The sequence below is a fragment of the Spodoptera frugiperda genome, chromosome 12 (genome assembly GCF_023101765.2).
Source record: "Spodoptera frugiperda isolate SF20-4 chromosome 12, AGI-APGP_CSIRO_Sfru_2.0, whole genome shotgun sequence".
NCBI classification, from domain to species: Eukaryota; Metazoa; Arthropoda; class Insecta; order Lepidoptera; family Noctuidae; genus Spodoptera; species Spodoptera frugiperda.
The window spans coordinates 5496373-5520606 of record NC_064223.1 but is presented as its reverse complement, the minus strand read 5'-3'; the positions used below and the strand labels follow the sequence as shown (position 1 = coordinate 5520606).

Below are 24234 nucleotides of genomic sequence, written 5' to 3'. Positions count from 1 at the left end.
ATGACATTTGATCTGTTTTCCATGACAGACTGATAAAAAATCTACTAACATTAAGCAATATTTATCGAAAATCGAATACGTAACAGAAATTCCATTGACTAATAAATATAAACCCACGCCGTCACCCATTGCACGTTGAATTATAAGCGACATTCTAATGTTATGGCATATTTTATTACTTCTAAGCGTCAAAATTACTTATGTTTCCGAAATATTCACGTAATACAGCGATGCAATGAGAAATGGGGTGAAGTCGCGTAACAGATTTCATAGTTTATTTGATTGTTTATTCACCAATTACATAAAACATGTTGATTTTCCAATCTACCATTCTATCGTCATTAGTAGACACTATAAAACAATTATGGAAGGAAGGAGACGCCTCTAAAACGAAATATAAATATAGACTTACGAATGTAAAGAGAGTTGTTTACCATTAAGACCTTACATACAAACTTATAATACAAGTTAATTTTAATTAAAATGCAACCCTCTAGTAAAGGCCCATAATATGTGACCACGAAATCAATAATGACGTTACAACAGTTTAAGTATACCTATTCACAGCACTTAACCACATGTTAGTCAACTGTTTCACGCACTAAACGATCACAAACTCACTTCGGTGTCATACTATCACCATAATTATCGATTGCATTGACGTAAAATTAATATTTATATACTCATATGTACAATTTTATTAATGTCCACCTTAAAGCATATTACAGTGATTCTTCGAATGCCGCCATCAAATCACTTTGCATGTTCATGTCTATTTGACCCGCCATCTGAAAAAGTAATAAAATCAATATAAAATTAGATTCTAGCAAGATTTGAATGTCTTTCTCTTTATTACTTTAGTTCAGCAATAATCTAGTCTTAGACAAAAAGGACAAGGGAAATGAATGATGATGAAATAAGGTAGATACTAACAGCCTCTCGTCTGCGCCGCTCCTGTTCCCGCTGACGCAGCCGCTCGCGTTCGGAGGCGGCCGGCTTGTCGGGCGCGGCGGCGGCGGCTGCAGCGGCCGCGGCCGGCGGGGAGGCGCGCGCCACTGGGGACACGCGCGGGGAAGCCACCTCTGCACTCTCCACTTTACGCACACCTTGAGCCACCCTGACAAGTACAAAATCAATTATGTAATTACATTTCACAATAAAATATTTCCATTCTCTTAAATCCGCAGCTCCACAATATATACTATATGTATTTAAAAAATATATTTTGATAACACTTACCTCATTTTTTCTTCATCTGGTTGTCGCCTTTCAGTCTCTTGGCGCTGTCTTTCTCTCTCTGCCTGTTCCTTTTTCCTCAACTCTTGCTGTTCAATAAGAGCTCTTTGGCGGTCAATTTTCTCTTTAGCTTGTTTCTTGAATGCCTAAAAATTCAACAATACGACATTAATGATTCCTAAGGATCCATTTTACACATAAAAATGGAATTATTTTAACAATACAATTTTTTAACCAACCTGAAAACTATCCATGACGGGTTTCTGCTTAATTTGATGATTAGGTCCCATATTTGGTATACTCTGTGGACTGCCAGCCTGTGCAAGGGAAGACCAAGAGCTTGCATTTTTTAAATTTTGTTCCTGTTTTAGCTTGAAAGCTTGTGCAAAGTTAGTATTTTTGGAGTCTTCCAGTTTCTTCTCCATTTCGTACTTGACGCGGTCAGACATATTGTTAGAAACCATGTTCGGAATTCCCATTAGGTCTTCGATTGGTTTCGGTGTAAGTAAAGGCTTCACATCTTCTTTTTTCGATGCAGGTGTGATAAGACACGGCGCATTGGGCATAGTAAGATGGGATTGTGAGATTACACTATGTTGTGCTGTGGGTATAGGGTCAAAAATGGATGTCACCTGAGGCACTGTCATACCAGGAATCATAGGATTCATGTCAGGTCGCAACATCTCACGTTCATGTTGCATCTTGTCCACAAACCCATTGTGCGGTGGCATAAACATTTCAGTTTTAATCTGTTCTGGTACTCGAGCAACCTCTGCCAAACCACCCAGTTGTGCCATCAAGTTTTGATGGGCAGCATCTGGCATGATCGGAGGTTTAGGTAGAGAAAACTCCTCCTCAAGTCGCATCGACGTCTCTGACACTCCCACGTTTACATCCATAGGTACGTCCGCTTTGAGACTTCGCTCCAGACTTGCCAGTGATCTCTCAATAGGATCAATGTATTGCGACCCATCCATCTTATCTAAGCCATTTCGTGGTTCAATTTTAGGAATAGGTTTCTGGTCCTCCATGTCACGCACAACCGGTGCGATGGAAGAATCGGGAATAATGTTAGTAGGTTGCTGGGGCACAGAGGTGGGTACAGAGAGCACGGGCGTCGGAATGGGTACAGGCTCCTTAAGCTCCAGTGGCTGCGCAGGAACCACTTCCTGAGGCACAATGACGGGCTTCACGTCCACTGGCGGCGCCGGGGCCACCATCTCCACCGTAGTCGGCACGGCCACTGGCGCAGCCACGGTAGTCGCAACCGTCACAGGTGGCACCGGTTTGTGCTACAAACGATAAACATACAATTACATACCAGTACTCTAAAAGTGAATTATATTTTTTATAAGAAATTATATTTACAGCTTGTGGTGGATGCTGATGCTGTTTCTTCGGTTTCTTCTTGGGCGTCCTACTAGATCCCGTACCTGAAATGAAATTATATTGCACAAAATGCATCGTAAGTCACATTATAGACCTACATCAGCTCAAATATATACTTAACTTGAAAAACAGCAGCAAGATCCAGAATTCACTACCTCTTCAATGTAAGTAAAATGTGAGGAGAAGCCATAGTGTGCACATATTTTCTATTGTGTTCACTGATACCTCTCTCTTTCGAGGAATATTTACAACAAATTAATCCGATTCGTAAAATAAATACCTTTTCTATTATTTGTTCAGATCTCAGGGCGTAAATAAAATTCAAAATAAATTACTTAAGAGATTTACTTAAATCGTTATATATTGAAATATATACAAAGTTTATTTCCACTCACTCTTACAGCTATTAATTTTAAGTCATGAGTTGATTAAATCAATCTTACATAAAATGTAACACACATGGTGTCTCTGCCTTTATGCTCAACTCTCTACATTAACATTACAACATAAGTTGCGTTCAAGTAATTACTAATTGCACCAAGCATACATACTATCTCTTAAAATGAAAATTAAAATCAGTGTTGCAACATTTCCGAACCCGTCAGATTAGTTCATCAATCTATGTTGGATTTTCCTTTTGTTTTCTAAATCTAACTATTACTTAATTTGTCTAAAATATTGATATTGATAACTAACAGACTAACTAATGAGTTCAATCAGTCCTTCCTTATCTAACGGGCTCCAAAATAAAATAACTTTTGATTGTGAAGTCTTGTTAGATAATCTCCATTTCGAGAAAATTAAATACAATAGTGTATACATATACAGTAAACTTTTTGTTCTCTTCCCTTCTTGTCTCCGCACAGACTGCACAGGGACTTCTAGATAAAATATTATGTTTACTACATACTAACTTATACTACAGATTTTTGAAGCAACCTGCAAATTGTACTTGACAAAATATATACTATGAAGTAATGGATTATTGTTCACAGAGATTTAATTAGGAAGTTATTCCACTTATACACTCATATTATCCAACAAATTTAAAATACTAAATTGTTCTAGTCTGATTCAATTGAGCTACTCAACCTGAATAATATATAATCTAAAATAAAATATAGGTACATATGCATAGTGTAAAAACTTTCTAAATAAGAGGACGATAAAACATAAGTAAAACAAGTAAAATGATCAACATTCTACCTTCCAAGTCAATCATAAAATGTGATGTTTTGGACAAAGTTAATTTATTTACAACATTTAAAAAAATCGCTTTATCGGGCCTAGTTAAAAATGCCAATTAAAAGTTTATTAGGCCTTTTCCCGATGTAATAAATAACAAGATGACTTTAGAATTTGTAAAATTTAGATCACAAAAACAAATTGGCTGAAAGATGTCCGCTATAAACGGGCTTTCTTTCAGAATGCCACCTAAATAAACGAGACGATATATTTGCATTTACCTTGATTAATGAACTAAACTTTTTCATAAAAAAATACTAAAATAACTTTATAACGTAATCCAATCTTGAAGACAGTGGTTTACAAGCGTAATGCGTTATCGTGTATCGTATGTACATAGAACGAATAGAAACAATTCTTTGATCAGATTTAGTTGTAGATGTATATAGGCTCGAGTTTACAACCAAACATGAGACTACAACGCGAATAAATTATCCTCATTTCTTTACAACACTCATTACCTTACTATATGCTCACAGTATTACTTTATCTTTTTCTATATTCCAGTACATTTTACAAGATTTTGTTATTGATATCTATCAGGCATCCAAGAATCCTACTGTAAGCATTTACATCTTTTTATATATTATCTTTTTTTTTGTTCGGATACACTAAAACTGGCTCGCATAACTAAATATCCAAGTATTCTAATAAATAAATAATAATATAAAATCACAAAGAGAGACGGCCAAAAACAGACTGTCTGTATAATATTTTTAATGGCTTCAAATTAAAACCTTCCGTTATATCAGAGATATATCGAAAAATTGTAATTTACATGCTTGACAAACAAATATGCTAATAATGCACTGATAGATACATGGAAAACCCTAGTGCACATGTCGCTTACTTTAAATATTAATCCACGACAATCAATAACAAAGTTTGCAAACAATTTGTGAAGGAAGGAGGCCAGCTTTAGTTACTTTACGTTTAAATAGACAATTTTGATCCACACGTCACATCAATCTTTGAGAGCAAGCATCAAAGTGTATCAAGCATTAAACCAATAAAACATACCTTTTCAATAAAATAAATTTTTAACTACAACATGTCACAAAATACATCCTCCATTGTAACAAAATGAGAACTGTGTCCATCTTGGGGCTAATTTTGCTTGCTAAGTTGGTATCCGTCCTTACACAATTGTTTGCAATAGTCCCTATGGCAGCGCACGCGGCACGACTCGCCATCTGCTCTCGGAGATCCTCTTCGCTTCGCAACACTGGACGTACCGACACTACTATATATCTTGTTCTTATCATAGATTTCAAGCCTCAATCATTATTAAGTGGGTTTAAATTTCACACTCAAAAGCAATTAGTAACCGTGAGATCTGAACTTTCCAATATAATTTATAAAAGACATCGGAACTTTAAGGATGCAAATGAAATAACATCGCGTTTTGAGGACATGATATAGTTAAAAATATTAATGTGAAAAGGTATTTCCTATTGGTTTATGAAAGCAAACCAAATAATATTTATCTTACCGGCACCAACATTATAGTATCAGCGAACACCAAAGCTGGCTTCTCCTCCTCACTAACAACTGTTTTGTGCCTTTACCAACATTTCTTATACTTTGCACCAGACTACAGACTCGACTTTATATATCATTGAATCAAACTTCAGGTGGTATCCCTCTCCAATATCACAGTAATGAAATAATATTTACTCACAACTACATCGCAGCAATCACACATTCTATCAACACAAACATGTTACTACAGGGGACAATAAGGATTTCATTCTGTCATATCATTTTGGTGCCAACCGAACCCATTCATTTAACTTTGTTTCTGGCTTTGTTTGAGCACCTGATATCCCCAATCAATCAATAACACAATTAGCTAACACAATCACACTATGGCTTAATCTTTCCTTCATGCATATTGGCTAATTTAAGTGAAACAAAATTACACATCATCCTATTTTACTTCCTACTTCAATACTTTGTGGAGATATTCCACACTCATTTATAAACAATAAATAAATGAGACAAAAACAACTGCCAATAAAATAAAAATATGTTAAATCCTCAATAATGAGAATTTAATAAATAAATACTCTAGTAATATATAAAGATGTCCTTGCAGAAAATTAACTTCATGCGTTTAGTTAACACCACAAATACTTCTCAGCTGATACACCCCACTCAACTCTCATCATTCATTCTGTCACTGACATCAATTTCAGACTAGAAACACATTAAACGGTTAAAATTGCATTTCACGTTTAAAAATAAAAGTTGTGTTCGGTCATCATTTTTAAAAAATACTGGCAAAGGTAAAAACTTATAATTTTGTCTTTGAAATCTTTATGAAAATTGCTAGTAACCTATAACTATTCATATATTTCAAGCATTTGAACATATCCATACAAAGTGAAATATCCATCTTAATTTAAATGCAGTATCATTAAAATCTATTACTATAACTGTAATTTACATTGCATGGTACAAATAGAGTACCACTCAGTGCTATACTTTTGTGTCTGTCTGTGAACGAAATGATAATATATAGATTACGTAAGTCGTCGGCAATGTGGGCTAACCTGCTTCACTATCACTGCTGTCTGAGGAACTGGTATCGGTGCTCGAGGACGAGTTGGACGAGTCGGAAGAACTCGAAGAAGACGACATGCCACCGCCGAGTGCCTCCTTACAACCTTCTGCTGGCAAACAAAAACAGATACACGTTAATTGTTAATTCTGTAGGGTGTACAAGGCTAAGTGTAATTATTGAAAGTTAGAAAGATTGTCTGCATGACACTGACCTTTTTTCTGTTGCTGCTTTTTATTTGTTCCTAGTTGCCCAGATACATCTTGCAGCCTTTTCTCTAATTCCTGTTTCTTTTCAGCAATTTGTTCATCCTTAGATTTACCAGACACTTTTCGATCTGCAAACATTTATAAATTTATTATAAATTTTTGGTCTTTTTTTTTAAATACATACAAAGATTGTTGTTACCAACATTATTTGCCAAGGGGTTTGGGATTGCACAGGACAGGTATTGTGTGGATAAGAAGGTTGTAAAAATATTATTAGTTACACATACTGTAAGTTACGAAGAAACACGTAGACGTCGATCTAGAAAGGTGCTTGCACTTGTGAACATCAAATGAATAGGAAGGTAAAGGAAAAGACAGGATAGGTAAGGTAAGGGTAAGGTAAATAATGTCGGTTCAACTCACAATAAGGCTTACGTGTCTTTTTCCGAAGACATGATGCGACGTAGTTTTCAAGTTCCCGAAGTGTAGAAGGTTTAAGGGTTTCAAAGTCTATTTCGATCTCATCCGGATTAGAATCTCGTAAAGAGGGTTCTCTGCTTTGAATGATGTGCACTACTTTACCAAGTTTGTCACCTGTTAAACAAATCAATACACATTCATTTATTTCAATAATTTGACAATAGGAGTAGTATTGGGCAGTAGTAGTAAGAAGTAGAAGGTCTATAATGACAGAAATATAAGAAAAACTAAGTACATACCTGGTAATTTGTTAATATCGAGCGAGAGCTGTCGCTTCTCGTCATAGGACATGGGTTTGGCCTGGTCCTCGTCGTCGGTGTCGGGGTGCGGCGGCACGTGCGGGGGCGGCGCGGCGGTGGGCGTGGAGCTCTTCTTCTTGCCCGGCGCCGCGGCGCGCGCGCCCGCCTTGCCTCCCGCCGCACCACCGCCACCGCCTCGCTTCGTACCAGTCTTCCCTCGAACATTGCTGGGTGCTACAATAAAATTATTATAAATAGCAATTTTTATTGTCCTTTATATTACAATAAATGTTTGCATAGTTACTGCGACTGTGAATGTGAAGATAAACTTACCCAATGTCTCTGCAATATTATTAGCTTTAGCTGCATAAGCCGCTGCTGCATTTGCTTTCGGAACGGCATTGTTCGTTATTTGTTTCTTCGTCTTGTCCTTCATTTTTTTCTTGGCTTTCTTTTTGTTATTGGATTCTTCTACTAATTTTCTCATTTTTTCTTGTAGTGCAAGTAATTCTTTTTCTAAAAGCTTAACTTTGTTATTTCTTTCTTCTTCTGAATCATCAGATTCAGAATCTGATTCAGAGCCCGACTCTGAACTTGACGCCGAGCTTCCTTTATCCATGTGTGGAACTCCTACGTGTACAGGTTCATCGGGAATCTTGGCGTATCTGTGGAATAACATTATCCAATATTGTTGGTAAAATATGTATACTATGAAGATAACAGTACAATAGTTTTATAATAATAAATGCATAAATGCAAGCGTAATAAATGTTCAGACAATCACCTCATTTCAAAGACATCTTGCAGTTTTCGGGCCATCGCAACAACATCGTGATCTGGTGGATTATACTTGTAACAATTTGTGAATATTAGGCGGACATCGGCGGCAAATTCAGTGGCTGTCTTATATGCCCTATTGTCCATCTTTTGTTTAACAGTGCCAAGGTCCATGGGTTTCTTAATAATATCAAAATAATCATGAAGTCCAAGCAATTCCGCATCTACGGGTTTGTAGAACGGCCATGCATAACCCTGTTGGAAAAATATAAATTGTAGAAATACAATCAGAAAATAAACGTTGCCAATTTCATTTGAAAAGATACTTACTGAATGTTTTTTGGAAAACAATTCTTTCAAAATTTCATTACAACTCTTGAGAGCATCTGAAAGCTTTTCTTTGCCCTTCGCAAGCTGGGGAGTCATAGCGGAGTGATGTGAAGCACCTGCTCCACTGGGAGACAGTCCACCCATTTTGAAGCCATCATCGCCCGTCCTACTCGCCTGATAGGAATAATACATTTTTGATAAGTACAAAAAAGTCAGTATTACAAGCTTATTTTTGTACATTATAAATTGTCTTCAGTTGTACCTTTTTCTGGCGCCCACTCTCTCTCCTAGTGGAAATCTTTGCAGGTTTGGGACCACTCTGTTGATCAATTGTTGGTGTAGTGTATCCTCCTTCAAAGGAACTTCCCATAGGAGTAGTAGTGTCGGCTTTTCTCTTCACACCCTTTTTCACCTAGTGGAATAATATTGAAAGTTATTACATTATTTGTTCTAGATAAAATCCTAATGAGAAAGAGGTGATATTCAGTGCTAATTACCTTAGCTGGCTGTGTTTGGGATAGTGCTACCGCAGGTATCGTCGAGACGGGCGGGGCTGCCGGTGGAGCCACATGGAAACTCGACGGCTGAGTCGCGACCTACACAGATTAGGTTTTACAATGACAATTTGTCCAATGTTTAAGAATACAGATATATAAAATAAGGTTATAACTGTGATTAGTAGTGTACCTGTTGTGGCAAGCCAGTGTGCGTGGCGGGCGGCGTGGCGGGCGGCGCGGGGATGGCGGGCGTGGTGGTGGTGTTGGTGGAGCCCACGAGCGCGGGGTGCGGCGCGGCGGCCGGCGGCTTGGCGGCGCGCGGCGCGGGGCTGGGCGCGCCCGCCGCGCCGCCCGCACCCACCGCGCCCACCGCGCCCGGCGTCGACGTGCCGCGCTTCTTCACTCCACCCTTCCCACCCTTCGATGGTGCCTCAATCTCTTTCTCTTCCTTGTCCATTTGCGCTATCTGAGGATGCATTTTTCTTTTAAATCGATAGTCCAATCTACTACGTAATAAACTGAGCCACTGTAGTTCTGTTTGTTGAAGGTTGTCTGGTAAATATTATGTTAGTGATAAGAACAGCTTTGTACTTTATAAGTACACAAATTAATTTCTTATGGTCATACTGTTTAATCTATCAACTAAATTGACTGACTGCATATTATAACTAACAGCTGAAAGAATAGATTTAAATGATTTCACTAGTATTGCTAACTTACCCGGTTCAGAAACAATTTCTCCAAAGTTTGCGCCATGACTACAACATCCTCGCCGGGTTTGTTGTACACATAGCAGTTGGTGAACATGGTGTTGAAGTCTTGAATACATTCCTGAGCTGAATAGTAATAATTGGACTCAAGCCTCTTCTTTATTGTTCCTAAATCCATGGGCTTTTTAATTATCTTATGATAGTCCTAAAAAATATAATAACATTATTATTTAGATGCATAGAGTAAGAGTTTCATAATATAATTTTAGGACTTTATTAAGCCTTATACTCACAGGAAGGTTTAATTTTTTTGCATCTACCGGTTGGTGGAAAGGCCATGCAAACTGATGTTTCCATACTGCCTTCATTACATTCTTTTGTAGAAATTGCAGCTGATTGGTCATCCGCCCCTGCCGCCGAGCCGGCTCATCAGGCGGAGCGCCATTGACGGGCTCTGCCGTGGGCTACAGGTGAAATTTCAGAAATTATTTTTCTATATCATGACAATTGAAAACAGTTCAACAACAAATCACCACAGTTTTTTCTATTAATTGTTATTGCTTTCCAACAAATGTATAATTAAAAGCTTATTAAAAAGTAATCAACTTAATTATTCAATAAATAAATGACATACAAGCTTTATGTCATTAAAATTAAAAAACCATTACATGATCATTAGTTAGAATGTTGCAACATACCGTGCTGGTGGTAGCGAGAGGATCGACTGCCTGCTGCATTGTGCTGGAGTCAGCAATCTACCTGCCAAAGTGACACCACTACTGTAGTAGAAGAACATAACAACCTAACACTAGAATAGTAAGGAGTATTCAACAAACTCTCACCTCAATTGTAACAAGAGGCTCATCCAATTTCTGACTAAGAGGCATCAGCTAAATCCTCTTATAACACTAAACCATTCTATCATAATATAAATTCTGTTGGTGCTTGTGCACCTAGATGCAGGTCATCCCATTCATAGACAAATAAAAATCCTACCTGAAAGAAATATAGTGATATTTATCTTGCTTCTAGCTAAATATTTCTTAAGAGAGTTGAGAAAAGATATAACATCTACAATTATATCATAATCATTAACATAGACAATCATTAAAATTATAATTAGATATGTTACCTTGCATCTGATTGCAGGGTAGGGAAGTACGGGTATTGGAGCACCAAAGGCTGATTTCACAGCAATGTCTTCGGTTCTGTAACAAAATACACATTAAATTAGTCAATGATTTTTGGGTAGTATATGTACACTTCAAACTAGCAATTACCAAGACTGGTTTCATTTCATTAATTAGAAATTTGTACAAATGCTATTTACTAATGAACCCTATTAAATAAATTATTACTGCAATGACATATTGTTGTTCTTCTGATTATGAAAATAATCTATGTTATTAGGATAGCCATCCCGATACTAAAAACTGCCACAGTATAGTTTTATCATGTTATACCCTTTAGATAGCAAATAGAAAAAGTCTCAAGTATACTTTTTTTACCTTTTGATATTATTAATCTTTTCTGTCATGTAAATAAATATATATAAACTTAATACTTAGAATGCATGCAACATCACACAGTGAACATTTGTGATCAATGTGTTAAGTGTATCTTCGAGCTCAGCTCGTGCAGCAAATTGTATCCAAAATTTAAGTTTTTTTTTCATGTTATATATTTCACATCTAACATACCTCTTAGCTTTTGCGATAGATTCATAATAAAAGCAACAGTATATTCATAATCAAAACACACAAACATTAGTGAGAAGCTCGCATATTTCAACTTGATTATATTTCACAATATTATGCATATGATTCATAGGAAAGAGAAAGTTGGATTATATGTGATTATTATTATTTCATTATCACAGTAAATAAGTAAAATTTATTTAAAGCATTATTCCCTGTCACCATAGAAAGGTCTTTGAATGTAATACCTTGTGCTCAAGGTTGATACTGAGAGAGACCAGTATAACAAAATATTATTAACATTTTATGGCAAAATCATAATTTCATTTGGTCAATTATTCACATACCTATGAATAACTCATTGCACTGTACTCAGAATCATCTCTTGACTGGGACTTTCATTAATTGTTGACTAAAAACACCAGGTAACCTACTTTATATAATGCAGCCTCTTCAGAGGGAAGAGTGCTTTTGCAAATATCACTTTGTTGACATGCATCATGCATGTGAATCACTCATAACATGCACTTATACCTACTCAATACTGTTGTACCACTACCACCATTCACTAAATCAAGCTTTTGAAAGGGTGAAAAATGGATACTTTAAACTGGCCAAATGAGTCATCAGCAATATACATAGCAGCATGACGCTTCAGAGAGCGTACAAACGTTCTAGAACATTCTTTTGCCTTAGCTTTAAAATTGAAGTGATTTACAGGTATCAGGTACAGAGGTAGAAACATCAATAAAAAATAACAAATTTGGCACGAATATATATTTGAAAAAAATATTGATAACGAGACAAAATTATAACGTACAGCTTTGTTTCTTAACATCTATTTCATAAGAACATGAACAAGTACAATAAAACAACTAACTACAAAACAAAGTTTGATTTTAATACAATTTGATATGGCCAATACTTTAGTCAATATAAGATAGGGTTTTCTATATTAGATACCATAAAATTAACTCAATTTCAGTAACTAAAAATGGGAGAAAATTGCCTTAAAGAGGCCATGAACATAAAGTTAAATATATTGCTCAATACAAGCAACATGCACACTCTACTTTAACGAATTATGCAGCCCTATGAAAACAGCAACAAAATAGTACGAAAAATACATCAAATTAATACCAGTAAAGCTAAAAATTATGAAAAAAGACTTACGAAGAGATATTAACGCCAATATGGCGGATGAACTAAAAATACGATGTTAGAGTAACTTCTTCAAACGCAAAATGTATCGATTTGGTCCAGTCTAACAGTCACTCCACACAATAAACTAAATCATAGTTCTTTAATATTTGTATAAATTCATCGTCTTATAATAACTAAATTCACTGAAATCTATAAACATTAAAGAGAAGCACAACACGACCTCCGAAGACACAACGAACTTCAGACATGGCGGCCAAACAAGACCCAAGAATGACGAGCGTCTCTAGGCATAGTAAAAATTTTCATTTTGCACTGGAAAGGAAAATCTATAAAATCAGCATTAGAAAATGTAGAAAACGTGTGTATTTTAATATTTCATTAGAATATTTATCAGGATTCCATTTATATCATAGGATTGATTACGATAGCGCTGTGTGCTAAAATAAAATTCTTTAGATTTTGCTACGGATATAGAGCATAGAAATTATTGTTTTTGATTCAATAAAACGCTTAAATGTTGCAAGTGCAAAAATGCTAACTACTAAAAACTTGAATTTTAACGATATTTAACCCACATAAAATAATTATATTCTTTAGATCATTTTTAAAATCTTGTTGTTTCATTGTTGAACAAGTTTAGTCATACACCATGAGCCATATATGAGCTAACCATGTCTGAGTTTACCAGGCCTTCATTAGTTTATTTTTGGTTTCAGACTTCCAAAACTACATTATTATAGGTAGAACATAATTTATATGTATTTTGTAGTGTACAACATGCATAATTTATCAATATTTTTAATATTTGATTCCGATTTGATTTCGAAATTATTGATCGATAATTGTTAAGCCGGCTCTACATAACGCGAATGGCCGCAAAAGTATGAGATAACTACAAATTACGAATATGTGTTTAGTGTTCAAGCCTTCTTGTTTGCATTTCGCGCTGTTTTCCGGTCAGTTCAAAACCGTATTATTGTTACGGCAAGTATCTAGGGAGCCAGGTAATTTAGGGACGCTACGACGCCACAAGACGCGCGCGCCCATAGAGTGAAAGTGATGGTGGCGCCAAAAACAAATTTGTGGCGCCAATAAGGTGTTTGCCTAGGGGCTCTTTAGATAAAACCACTTCTGGATCAGTATGTTATTTAGACTAAGGATTTGTAACTCGCCAACTTGGACGCAGTTTTTTGTAGTCTACAAGTGTGACATAGAAGTAAACATCATAGGGATTGACTAAAACTTAAATATGAATGTTACAGGTGGTGATACATCAGCAGCAGAAATCACGTCGCCGTCAATCATAATCATACGACACAAACAAGTTTGTGGAGCTTTAAGAGGGACATTGTGTAAGCACGGATCCCAGGGCTTACTCACGACGACGACGTGAATTCAGGCACAATTTAACACGCTTATCGATCAGAGGTTGACGATTTTCTAATACTTGATAAAAAGCGGATATATTCAGTATAATTATCCATTTTGAGTATTTATCCGAAAAAAATCTCATCTCTACACCCATGTGTAGAGCCGGCTTAAGTTCGAAATATAAAAGTCAAGTAATTATTTTACTACACCGAAGATCAATCAAAACTATACAAATTAATGCTATTAGTTATTTATATTTTCCTAAAAATATAGTAGTAGAGTACACTCTCTATTTAAGTGAATTTAATTTATTACTAACATAGGTTGGTTTCAGATCCCGTGGATAAAACAGATAAAAAAATTGTAACCAAGTTGACGGTTGACACTGTCAGATTTGACATTGACAATAGATGTCACTAACCAAACGTCAGAGACAGTCCTTTCAAGATTCCTCTTTCGTATTATCAAATTGCCAGCCATGGTTTGAGTGAGATTTTAGTGAGCTTAAAGTCGATCATGAAATGACTTTAAATTGCTATCTGTAATACGTAGAACAACAAAATTTTATCTAATTGCGTTGATTTGTTTTCGGAATTGTTTACATTAATAAGTGCCACGTGAAAGTTATAAACTGAGTAAGTGCATATTGATAATATTATGTAAAAGATGCTGCATAAATGTTTCGGACTTATTTAATACTTGAATAAAGTGTTTTTCTTAGTATTCGGTAACTACTAATATTTTACTGAAACCTTACATTTTGATATTCTGTTTGAGTGTATTAAATTATTTACTTTTTTTGTTTTTAGTTTATTCATTCTATTTTACCTTGCAAGGTCTCGCATATATAATTATTATTCTCCTCATATAGTCTGTAAAGGTGTACACAGGTGTGTAGTATTTGTTGTAGGAGTTGTAATAAATTAACTGTCTTTAAAGATCTGTTACAATTAGTGATAAAAATTGCTCCAGTTTCGACTTTCACTGTTCAATTTATGTCAGTTGTGTACTCTTGCCTTGAATGGTAAAATACTTTCTAAAGATATTATCAAGTGCTTTCACTATTAATACTTCATTGCTTGAATGCTCCAAATAATTCATTGTAACTTGTTGCTTGCCTGTGGTGGAACTTTAAGATTTTTTTTTAAAGATAGAACATTTATTTTTTAAAGTTAGTATGAGTGATTTTTTTAAATGTACCATAAACTGCATAATTTTTTTGTAGAGTGATTCATTATATTAATGATTATGTCTTGTTTATTACATTGTATTGTTTTATTTGTGTCGGTTGCTATCAGAAAGTTATAGATAATGTGTGAAGTAGGTACTATTATTGTATGGAGTAGGGTTTGTTTATTCTATCAAATGTTGTACCCACAGTGATATTAACATAGAGCTCAGTAGTACACAGTAGTAAAGTATTTTACTGTAACATAACAAGCCATGTTTTAGTTTATTATCTTTGATGTTTTATAAACTTACCATTGCTTCAACTGTCTGATGCCATAGTTTTAAAACATCTAACAGTTGATAAAACACCTTGTTCAAGTTATTATACTAGCATTGCATTAGAAAAAATATCTAATCATAGCCTATCTTTGTTTAAAATTGCATGAAAATTTGTTCAGCAGTTTCTGTCACTAACAAACAAACTAAAATTTCTAGTTTATACATTTATGTATATTCCAAGAGTGGTATATTTATATTGTTGGTGATAAAATTTACTACACACACACACATACATTTAAGAAACGGGTGTGTCCTATATGTGTGTTATAGCTAATAAAATATTATACCTGTAATAAATAAGCAAGGTTCAGATAATAACTACATATCTATATTTTTTTAGCAGAAATGGACGCACACATGACCATGGGACATGCACACCATGAACATGGCAATCATATGAATATGAACCATATGATGCCAACGGTAGACCACGATATGTCAATGAATTCCTCATTCCAAGATGACATCATAGCAGTAAGTTTATTATTATATTTATATTTATAAACTTTTCTATTATAACATTAAAAAAAAAATGGTCATGGATGTGTTATACCATTATTTTACTTAGGACTGCCGTTTGTGGCACTTAGGACTTTTTTTTGGTCATTACTCTCTGGGCTTTACTCTCCAGTCTCACTGTTTTGTTTCCCGAAAAGCTAGTTACCCACTTTTCGCCACTTATGTTATCAATCTCAAATAATGGTGTAGAAGAGCCATGCTTAGACCCAAAAGGGCCGATCGACAAGGGTGGATAATACGGCTTCACGGCCGACTAGTGTGAAATAATATTGGCTCAATCCCTAAAAGGTCGGCATCGAACTTATTGCATCGAACATGGAAAGCGTAGATTGCTAACAGTTAGGCAATCCCTATAATTACTGGCAATAAGGCAATCCTATTCCCATACATTGGGGTTCAAAGGGCACTATTCCGTCCAAAGTCTTCACGCTTCCAATGTAAATTTTCGAAAACCAAATATCTAATTTTATATTTTTTAAATGAATGCTATTATGTTGTTTACTTTGTGTTCATTTATCACACTTTTAATAAGATCCAAAACTTCATTATCATGTTTTTCGGCGTACTCTCGTAATTATTTGACGAGAAACTCGACTAATTTCAAACTATGCTAGAAACTATAGTTACATGAGTAAGCCGAATTTTCAGCCGTAAGCTGGAAATAATAATTAATTTACTATGTCTCGCGAAAGTTAATAAGATCTAAAATAATAAAATAATTTATTATAGTTATTCAAATTAACCTTGTAATTTTATTTGCCATGTAAACTGCAATTTTTCCCATATCAATGGACCTTGGAATTGTTATTGTATATTATTTCTCACCTGCATAAACTCCAATGACATCATTACATATATTAACTTTATGAAAACAATCGGCAAATAGCACAGAGCCTGAATGGGGACCGGTGTACAGCAAAATGCTCTCATTACACGGGTCTCATGACATAACCGGCGAAAATGTTATATCCATTTACCTATAATCTATAAACCTTTGCGATTAATAAACTGTGTGTTGTTTGCTGATAATATGCATTTAAGTCTTCTATTCTACCTCCCTTTCTCCCATTTTGTTTGGGGCCAAACTGTCGTACGCCTTGTGCGTAAACGCAGGAAGGCAACATGCATTTTAGTACCCAAAGATATAAGTACGTGGGCCGTAGCACGGAGTCTGGAATTGTGCCCAGTATATGGCAATAGGCTCACCCCTTATTACATGGAACTTATAACACAAACGGTGAAAAGTGAGTACACATGCCCTGTGTGCACCTCTGCCTACCTCTTCGAGAGTAAAAAGGCGTGACGCTGCGACATAATATGTACTTGAACTTGATTGTCAAGTATCACTTTCTATACAAAATTCCACACTTGCCGTTTATACGTTATTAGAGACAAATATTCATGATATCCGCATTGTCAATTGAATGCCAATCAATACGTTGTTGTCGGAAATTGAACCTTTAGGATATGAAGTATAAATCGTAATTTACATTCTATTGTGTCTGACGCGCAGTATTATTGTTTATCAAAAACTGCTAGTATGGCTTTCTGCGCACACGCGCGCAGTGATTGTGTCATTCGCAGTTCAACTGCACTTTATATTAAACAATTATTACCTGCCTATTGAATCCACAAAGAGGACCCATGCGAGAACAAAGACCCACTTGCCTTTTCTCGAAACGCTTCAATGATTCTGGATCTGATGTGTAATTTACATCAGATATGATATAATGCGTCAATGGCACGATTGTTCAAATTCTACCAATTGAAGTGTCTAAATATAGCGTCTAATTACGGTGATCACACCTAATTATGTACTTACTTAAAAACCTATTGAAAAAAAAAATGTTATTGTCCCCTCTCTGGTACTAATCAAAAGAGAACATTGTCACTCCGAGCCGATGCTGACTCATTAAAGTTAAAGGGGGTTAGCTGCTGGGATAATTGCCTCTTATGCGTATCGGTATCATATCTAAAGAAAACTCATTTCGTCAGTAACTAATGAGCATCAAAATTCCTCTTTGACCATTAACTGAAATCACTGGTACCGTGGTGCTACACAATTTCTTCCTCTCACAAGGTGGTAATACTATATTTTTATAATAACTATCGTGAGACATAGTCATAAGACATGAAGAGTCCCTCTGTGACTCGAAACTAGTAGAGCTTATCTCCATTAATTTACGTGAGTAAACCGTGATTTTTATTAATACTAGTTTTCTTTTTCAGAACACTTTCAACGGCAGTGATGACAGTATAGATTATAAATCAGATTTAAGAATACATGCACAGCATCATGGACACGCCGGACATGAAGGTCACGCCATGGCCGACAACGGGGGAGGTCACGACATGGCTATGACTGTAATAACCATAACATCACTTCTTATTCTTCTTTTACTAGTAGCTAATTATCAAGCTTTACGCTAAAATTAGGAAACTGTTAGATCTGTCCATTCGCATACTACCTAAACGTACCCGTACTACGGTACACAATGTATTTTTTTTTTTACTGTGGTAATTAACTACGCGTAACTTGGCGTAAGCCATGTGTTTGAAGACGATATGCTTTCGCCACGCCTCGTCTCAAAGCGTGTCGCTGACAATACGCTTCGTGTGCGAACGGGCTTACTTGTTCGGGGCTGGAAGTCTCGTTAATGACTTTATTATTTAATTTTCAACTTTATTACCAACAAATAATGTTGAAAATCTACTAAAGACATTTCTGTGCGTGATAGTGCATGTTTATGTGGCGCAAGACAGGCGTCACGGGCTTCTTTTGAATTCGACCAGTACCCAATTTGGTTATATTATTAAAATAGTGTAGCGCGGGTATTAAAAAAGTAACAAGCGTAGTCTATGGTGTGACTACTCTGTGGTTGCAACGTCACGCGGTCGCCCAATGAGAGCGCGTGAACGACCACTCCTCCCGATCGCCGCAACGTCGCGCGCCAGCGCAGCCATTGCGAGCGGTGAGAGAGAGAGCGCCCCGACCACCGACGCGTACGGACGTGTTGTGCAATCCTCCGCGGCTCTATACCACGCCATCATTGATTCTAGAACTTTCGATTCGACGCCATTTTGTGAATCAAGTTTTGTGTTAAGTTTTTGTCTCGTGTTCGGAACATTATGTAAAATTAGTAATAAAAGTGATTGACTGTAAAGTGTCTCGTTATTAAAACATCCACTGAGTTTGGAAGTTGCCTTATAAACTGGCTCCCAACTTTAGTGTTATTACACTGGCGCCCAACGTGGGGCGCCAGTGTAATGCGCACTAAGTTGGGAGCCAGTTTAAAAGGCAACTTCCAAACTCAGTGGTGGTTTAAATAAAGCGGCACTTTAAAGTCAATCACTTTTATTACTGATTTATCACAATTCTTAATATAGTTCTTAACATTATTTTCCGAACACGAGACTAAAACTTAACAAAGAAAACTTGTTACACAAAATGGCGGATAATCGAAAGTTCTAGATTACAAGATGGCGTGATATAGAGCCGCGGAGGATTGCACAACACGTCCGTACGCGTCGGTGGTCGGGGCGCTCTCTCTCACCGCTCGCAATGGCTGCGCTGGCGCGCGAGGTTGCGGCGGTCGGGAGAGGTGGTCGTTCGCGCGCTCTGATTGGGCGTCTGCGTGACGTTGCAACCACAGAGTAGTCACACCATAGACTACGTTCGTTACTTTTTTTAATCCCCGCGCTACAATAGTAATTTTACTTAATTTCAGTAGAGAATTTCCAATTAGGTTACTAGTTACTATGGCTTATTGCAATATTACCTGATTCACTTATTACTATAAAATTGTATCACTTTAATGTCATGTCCCTATGCATGCTTTTTAATAACATAATCAAAAAGATATGTATGTAGTGTACTTTCAATTATGTAATATTTCATATTTTATTTTTAGTTTCACGGAGGTTATAATGAAGTCATTCTGTTTTCATGGTGGAAAGTAACAGACATTGGAGAGTTCATAGGATCTTTCTTTGCAGTATTCTTAATGGCTTTACTTTATGAAGGGTAAGGATAAATAAGTTTATTTTTATTTTACATCATTCCATAATTATTTTCAAATATTATAATCCAGTAAGCTTTTTGATAGTTAGTAGCTGTAACTTAGTAAAAAAAATATACCTCTAGTTCTCTTGGTTTTTCTGTATTATTTCAAGTGAAAATTGTAGACAATCTTCTGGGTCACTACATACCCAATACCCACAATTTGTCTTTGCAAAAGGAGAGTGTCTTTTTATCATTTAATAGGGCAAGCAAAAAGGTAATCTAGTGCTAGATTTGTCACTATGAATAAGAACATGGTAATTTCTTATCGATCTTAATATTCTGAACTCTATTGTTTCAGTCTAAAATACTACAGAAAACACCTACTATGGAAAACGTATACAGGGCTTCAATATTGTGCAGTGTCACCGCCAGATAAAGGTGTAGCAAATCTATGCGCACCAGATGAGCCGCAAGTTATACAGTTGAGTAAAACTATATTTTCTTACTACCTATGAACATAGACTTATTTCCCAAATAGTTCATTTGCCCTATCAAAAACTTTGCCTCGGATTTATACCGGATCTAGAACACATAAAACATAACATCTGTGTGTATAAATATGTACCTAATATAGGTAAAAAAGTTGGAATACTTTAATGGCACTGTTTGATGAATTATTTAGTGCACAAGCTAATTTTTTCGGGTATATAAAATACTTGATTTTGCCAGCAATTATCTCATGGGAACTTCTCAACTTGACATTGGGATACAAGCTCGTATCGATACTAAATCTCATCTTAATCGGTTTAGCAGTTCAGGCGTGTATAACTAACTTGTCTGTAAGTAACCGCCGTACTCGGAGTCATTTAATGATTACTTAAACTATTCCTTAGTAACGATTTTTTATGGAAAAAAAAATGTTAAGGAATGGGTTAAGTAACCATTAAATTACTCTGAGTACCGCGGTAAGACAGTTTCGCGTTTATAACATTGGTATGACGTCCCGACCTCTATTCATCTCTGTCCTCTCTTGATACGATAGTCTTGGTACTAAATCAAATCGTGACTCATGCAGCTACTATTCCTTACTATTTGTTTTGTAAAATTGTAACCATAACATTAAACATTTACCTCATTACTCTAAGAAAACAGTAATTAGATATGCAGTAACAGTAACGAGAAACTGTGGCTAAAGGGATAAGAGGACGTTATGATGCGTAAAATTTGAATTTCTATGGATGTGCACCTAATGAAGCTTTAAATGTTTAAATGGTCTTTAAATAAACATTGCCTCATAGTTATCAAATTACTCTTATAATACTTAATGCATACTTATAGTTTATTGCATACTTATGCATGAAAAATTGACCTTTGTAAATCTATTTTGTGTCACACTAATTTTATAAATGTGAAAGTTTGTTAGGCCGCCAAACACGCTGAAACTACTTATCAGATTTTGATGAAGTTTGGTATACAGACAGGGTATGAGCTGACTTGTGTGATAGGGCTTTTTATCTCACGGGAACGCGGACAGAGCCGCTTCCAGAAGCTATTTAGTACTGTTCCTATGTTGAAGGATAACTAGTCAAAATCTTTAATTTAAATGTATCTGTGTTTGGGCTATTTTTATAAAAAACACTAATACTTATTTGGGCAGTAATGTACTTAACTTTTAATTGCCGTACTTTAAACTTTTAATGGTCAAAAACTTTTCTATTAATTACTTGTTAATACTTATTTTATCTTATTGTTGTTGAATGGATAGAAATGTCTAAATATTTCCCAGTATAATATGTATTGTTGAAGTCTGTTTTAATTATGGGTATGTTTGATTAACTTGTACTCTATTTACTAACAAAATATGTGTTCTTTTTAAGGCCGGTGCCCCATGTCCTTGAAAGAAATGTGTAAGTACTTAGATCACTTGAAAGAAAATATGTCATTGTGTTTTTTGAACAGTTTTTTAAATTATGTTTTAATGATTTCAGTCCTACAATGATGAGTACAGCGCATGCGTGGCAGACAGTGCTCCACGGGTTGCAAGTGTTAGTGAGTTACATGTTGATGTTGGTGTTCATGTCCTACAACACGTGGTTATGTGCTGCCGTGGTCCTGGGATCGGCGACTGGTTACTTCCTCTTTGGATGGCGAGAATCTGTTGTAGTAGACTTCACAGAACATTGCCACTGATACACGCTAACACCTACGATTTTTGTGAGCCAGACTAGTATTATTTTTTCTTGAATTTATTTTTATTATACATGTTATTATATCTTGTTGTTTGAGCTCAAAATATATACAAATATGGAGTATTTATCATGTTTTAAGAGGAAAGCCTTGATGTAAGTACTTTGGGCAACATTTATACCAGTTATTATAATATACTTTTTAGGATCATATACTATATCATATACTTAGGTAATTGTAAACAATATAATGCTTTGGACATGACTTTATTTCTTTCATTGCTATTCCTTCTAAATACTATGTTTTATTGCAATCATATTACCCGGCACTTAACTTGTCAAGTTTTTGTCCTACTATTTCTATGTCTCACAATATTTACTATACAAACATATTTTCTTCATATAGTTATAATATCATTTTAATCATTTCTACTTGGATTAAATACTATATAATTTGTATAAAAAATTAATGTGAGAAATAATGAGTAAATACACAATGTACAAATTGACCTCCACTAAGGCAAAATCTTGACAAATTATGTTCTGGGTATTATACAAAAGCAAGCCAACAGTATCTGCAAAAGTTTATAATCACAATTACTTACTTATCTAAAATAATTAATAATAAATAATAACAATATAAATCAATCTACTATCCTACTCCAACACTAATAAATTTTTTCACATACTGTATTTTTGCTTTCCTTATAAATTATCATTACAAAATAAGTCTTAAAAAAGTTGGCATTAAGGTTATTTTTCATTACTCTTATTTCCTTCAGAATGTTTAAGAAGACAATGCTTTTTTAAATTAGAACTACTATTACATTTGTATGGACAATATTCACAGTGGTAAGGTTTCTCAGCTGTATGTGTCCTTTTATGTGCTTTTAAAGAATTTACGAAGTTTGTCCTAAATGAACATCTGTCACACAAATAAGGCTTCTCATTTGTGTGAACTCTTTTGTGTTTAACTAGATTTGAGGATAATTTACATGAATAACCACAGTTTGGGTAGTCACATTCTAGTTTTGAATTTGAAATTTGATGTTTTGTGCCGCCCTCTATATTGCAGGCCCTGAAAATATAAAGCAAAAGTTTTATTTTGCACTTTCATATCATAATCTCTAGGACGTCTTGTGCAACTGTGTGGAATCAATATTCAGGTGTCACTGCTAAGAGGCTTATCACAGAGCTAGGTCAAAATACTGCATTCCTAAACTATGAAATTGGATATTTTTATTATGAAGTTACCTGTGTTCTTCAATTGGATCACATGAAACAATAATTTCAACTATATCTTCTGATGTCTCTTGTACAGATTGAATTACAGGGCCAGTGGGTCCTTTTAGGGGCGGATTTACCGGCTTATCTTCAGTTAAAATAGTTTTAGATTTCTTAGCTTCTGATAACATTTGGGCCATTATAGATCGGGGTTGCGGACCAAACATTACAATATTTTTTACAGCCGGTCTCCCTCTTTTATTTACTTCCGGCGCTAGAGATGGAGTTTTCCTAATTTGTAACGGGTTTTTCTCATCCATGATTACAGAATTGTTTTAGTAAATAAAGTCGGGAACTTGATATTAGTAAACAAACCAAATACGTTGTTGTAGGTTTGTATGTATAACTATTTATCAAGTTAGGATTTGATAATCGTTTGCAATATATTAAGATGAGAATTTTATATTCTAAATTAGAACAGTATGTGTTCAATATTATAGAATTTTCATAAAAATATCTCAAGAATGCAAAAGTTTATTGATCGTCCATCACTGTCAAGACTCAAGAGTGTCAAGTGTCAATACCAACATAATACAAACGGATGCCAATTGCCAGTTCCACTTGTCTTTCCGCTTATTGAATTCCAAATATTTCAATCTATGGTCCTGTTTTGCTACTCCATATGGCCCGGCTAGTCCGGCTACATGTTTGCTGTTGTTGTTTTGGAATAAAAGGGGGAAACATTGAGTCTTAACAAGATTCAATAAAATATTAATATCTACCTCACGATCAAATTGAGCAGGGTTAATCAAAAGTCCTGTAGCACAGAATCCAGTGAGTCTAGTTTCGAAAATATGTGATTTTTCAGATATATTTATATTTATAA

General features: G+C 35.4%; 3 protein-coding genes across 10 annotated transcripts in view; 1 reads left to right on the top strand and 2 right to left on the bottom strand.

The window, feature by feature from the left end:
• The window catches only part of LOC118262870 (high affinity copper uptake protein 1), a 22711-nt gene extending 322 nt beyond the window's left edge, over positions 1-22389 (top strand). Inside the window, exons 1-7 of one of the 6 annotated variants that reach the window (XM_050697527.1) lie at positions 14340-14542; positions 15757-15890; positions 18165-18299; positions 19847-19959; positions 20297-20419; positions 21816-21845; positions 21927-22389. In XM_050697527.1, the coding sequence (XP_050553484.1) occupies positions 15762-15890; positions 18165-18299; positions 19847-19959; positions 20297-20419; positions 21816-21845; positions 21927-22128 (732 nt within the window). In that variant the 5' untranslated portion in view covers positions 14340-14542; positions 15757-15761 and the 3' untranslated portion in view covers positions 22129-22389. Of the gene's footprint in view, positions 1-14338; positions 14543-14805; positions 14932-15756; positions 15891-18164; positions 18300-19846; positions 19960-20296; positions 20420-21815; positions 21846-21926 lie in introns of those variants that run through there. The other 5 variants (XM_050697526.1, XM_035574510.2, XM_050697528.1 and 2 more) reach the window with 5 other exon arrangements.
• On the bottom strand, positions 182-13017 carry LOC118262292 (bromodomain-containing protein 3). 3 transcript variants are annotated; one of them, XM_035573513.2, is made up of 21 exons: positions 12546-13017; positions 10808-10883; positions 10518-10671; positions 10374-10430; positions 9969-10139; positions 9686-9880; positions 9156-9431; positions 8966-9064; positions 8731-8880; positions 8469-8642; positions 8146-8393; positions 7695-8026; positions 7362-7595; positions 7066-7236; positions 6648-6770; positions 6426-6545; positions 2605-2669; positions 1476-2528; positions 1240-1382; positions 934-1117; positions 182-788 (listed from the first exon to the last, which is right to left on the bottom strand). In XM_035573513.2, the coding sequence occupies exons 3-21, from the start codon at positions 10560-10562 to the stop codon at positions 723-725; spliced, it is 3906 nt and encodes a 1301-aa protein (XP_035429406.2). In that variant the 5' UTR covers positions 10563-10671; positions 10808-10883; positions 12546-13017; the 3' UTR covers positions 182-722. The 3 variants fall into 3 exon arrangements, with proteins under 3 accessions (XP_035429406.2, XP_035429407.2, XP_035429409.2); XM_035573514.2 differs by having other exon boundaries at positions 6426-6542; positions 12546-13016; XM_035573516.2 differs by having other exon boundaries at positions 6426-6542; positions 7078-7236; positions 12546-13015.
• Positions 22376-23931, bottom strand: LOC118262871 (zinc finger protein 253-like). The gene is made up of 2 exons (XM_035574512.2): positions 23379-23931; positions 22376-23202 (listed from the first exon to the last, which is right to left on the bottom strand). Exons 1-2 carry the CDS (start codon positions 23666-23668, stop codon positions 22878-22880), a joined length of 615 nt encoding a protein of 204 aa, XP_035430405.2. The 5' UTR covers positions 23669-23931; the 3' UTR covers positions 22376-22877.
• Positions 23932-24234: the final 303 nt, after the last annotated feature.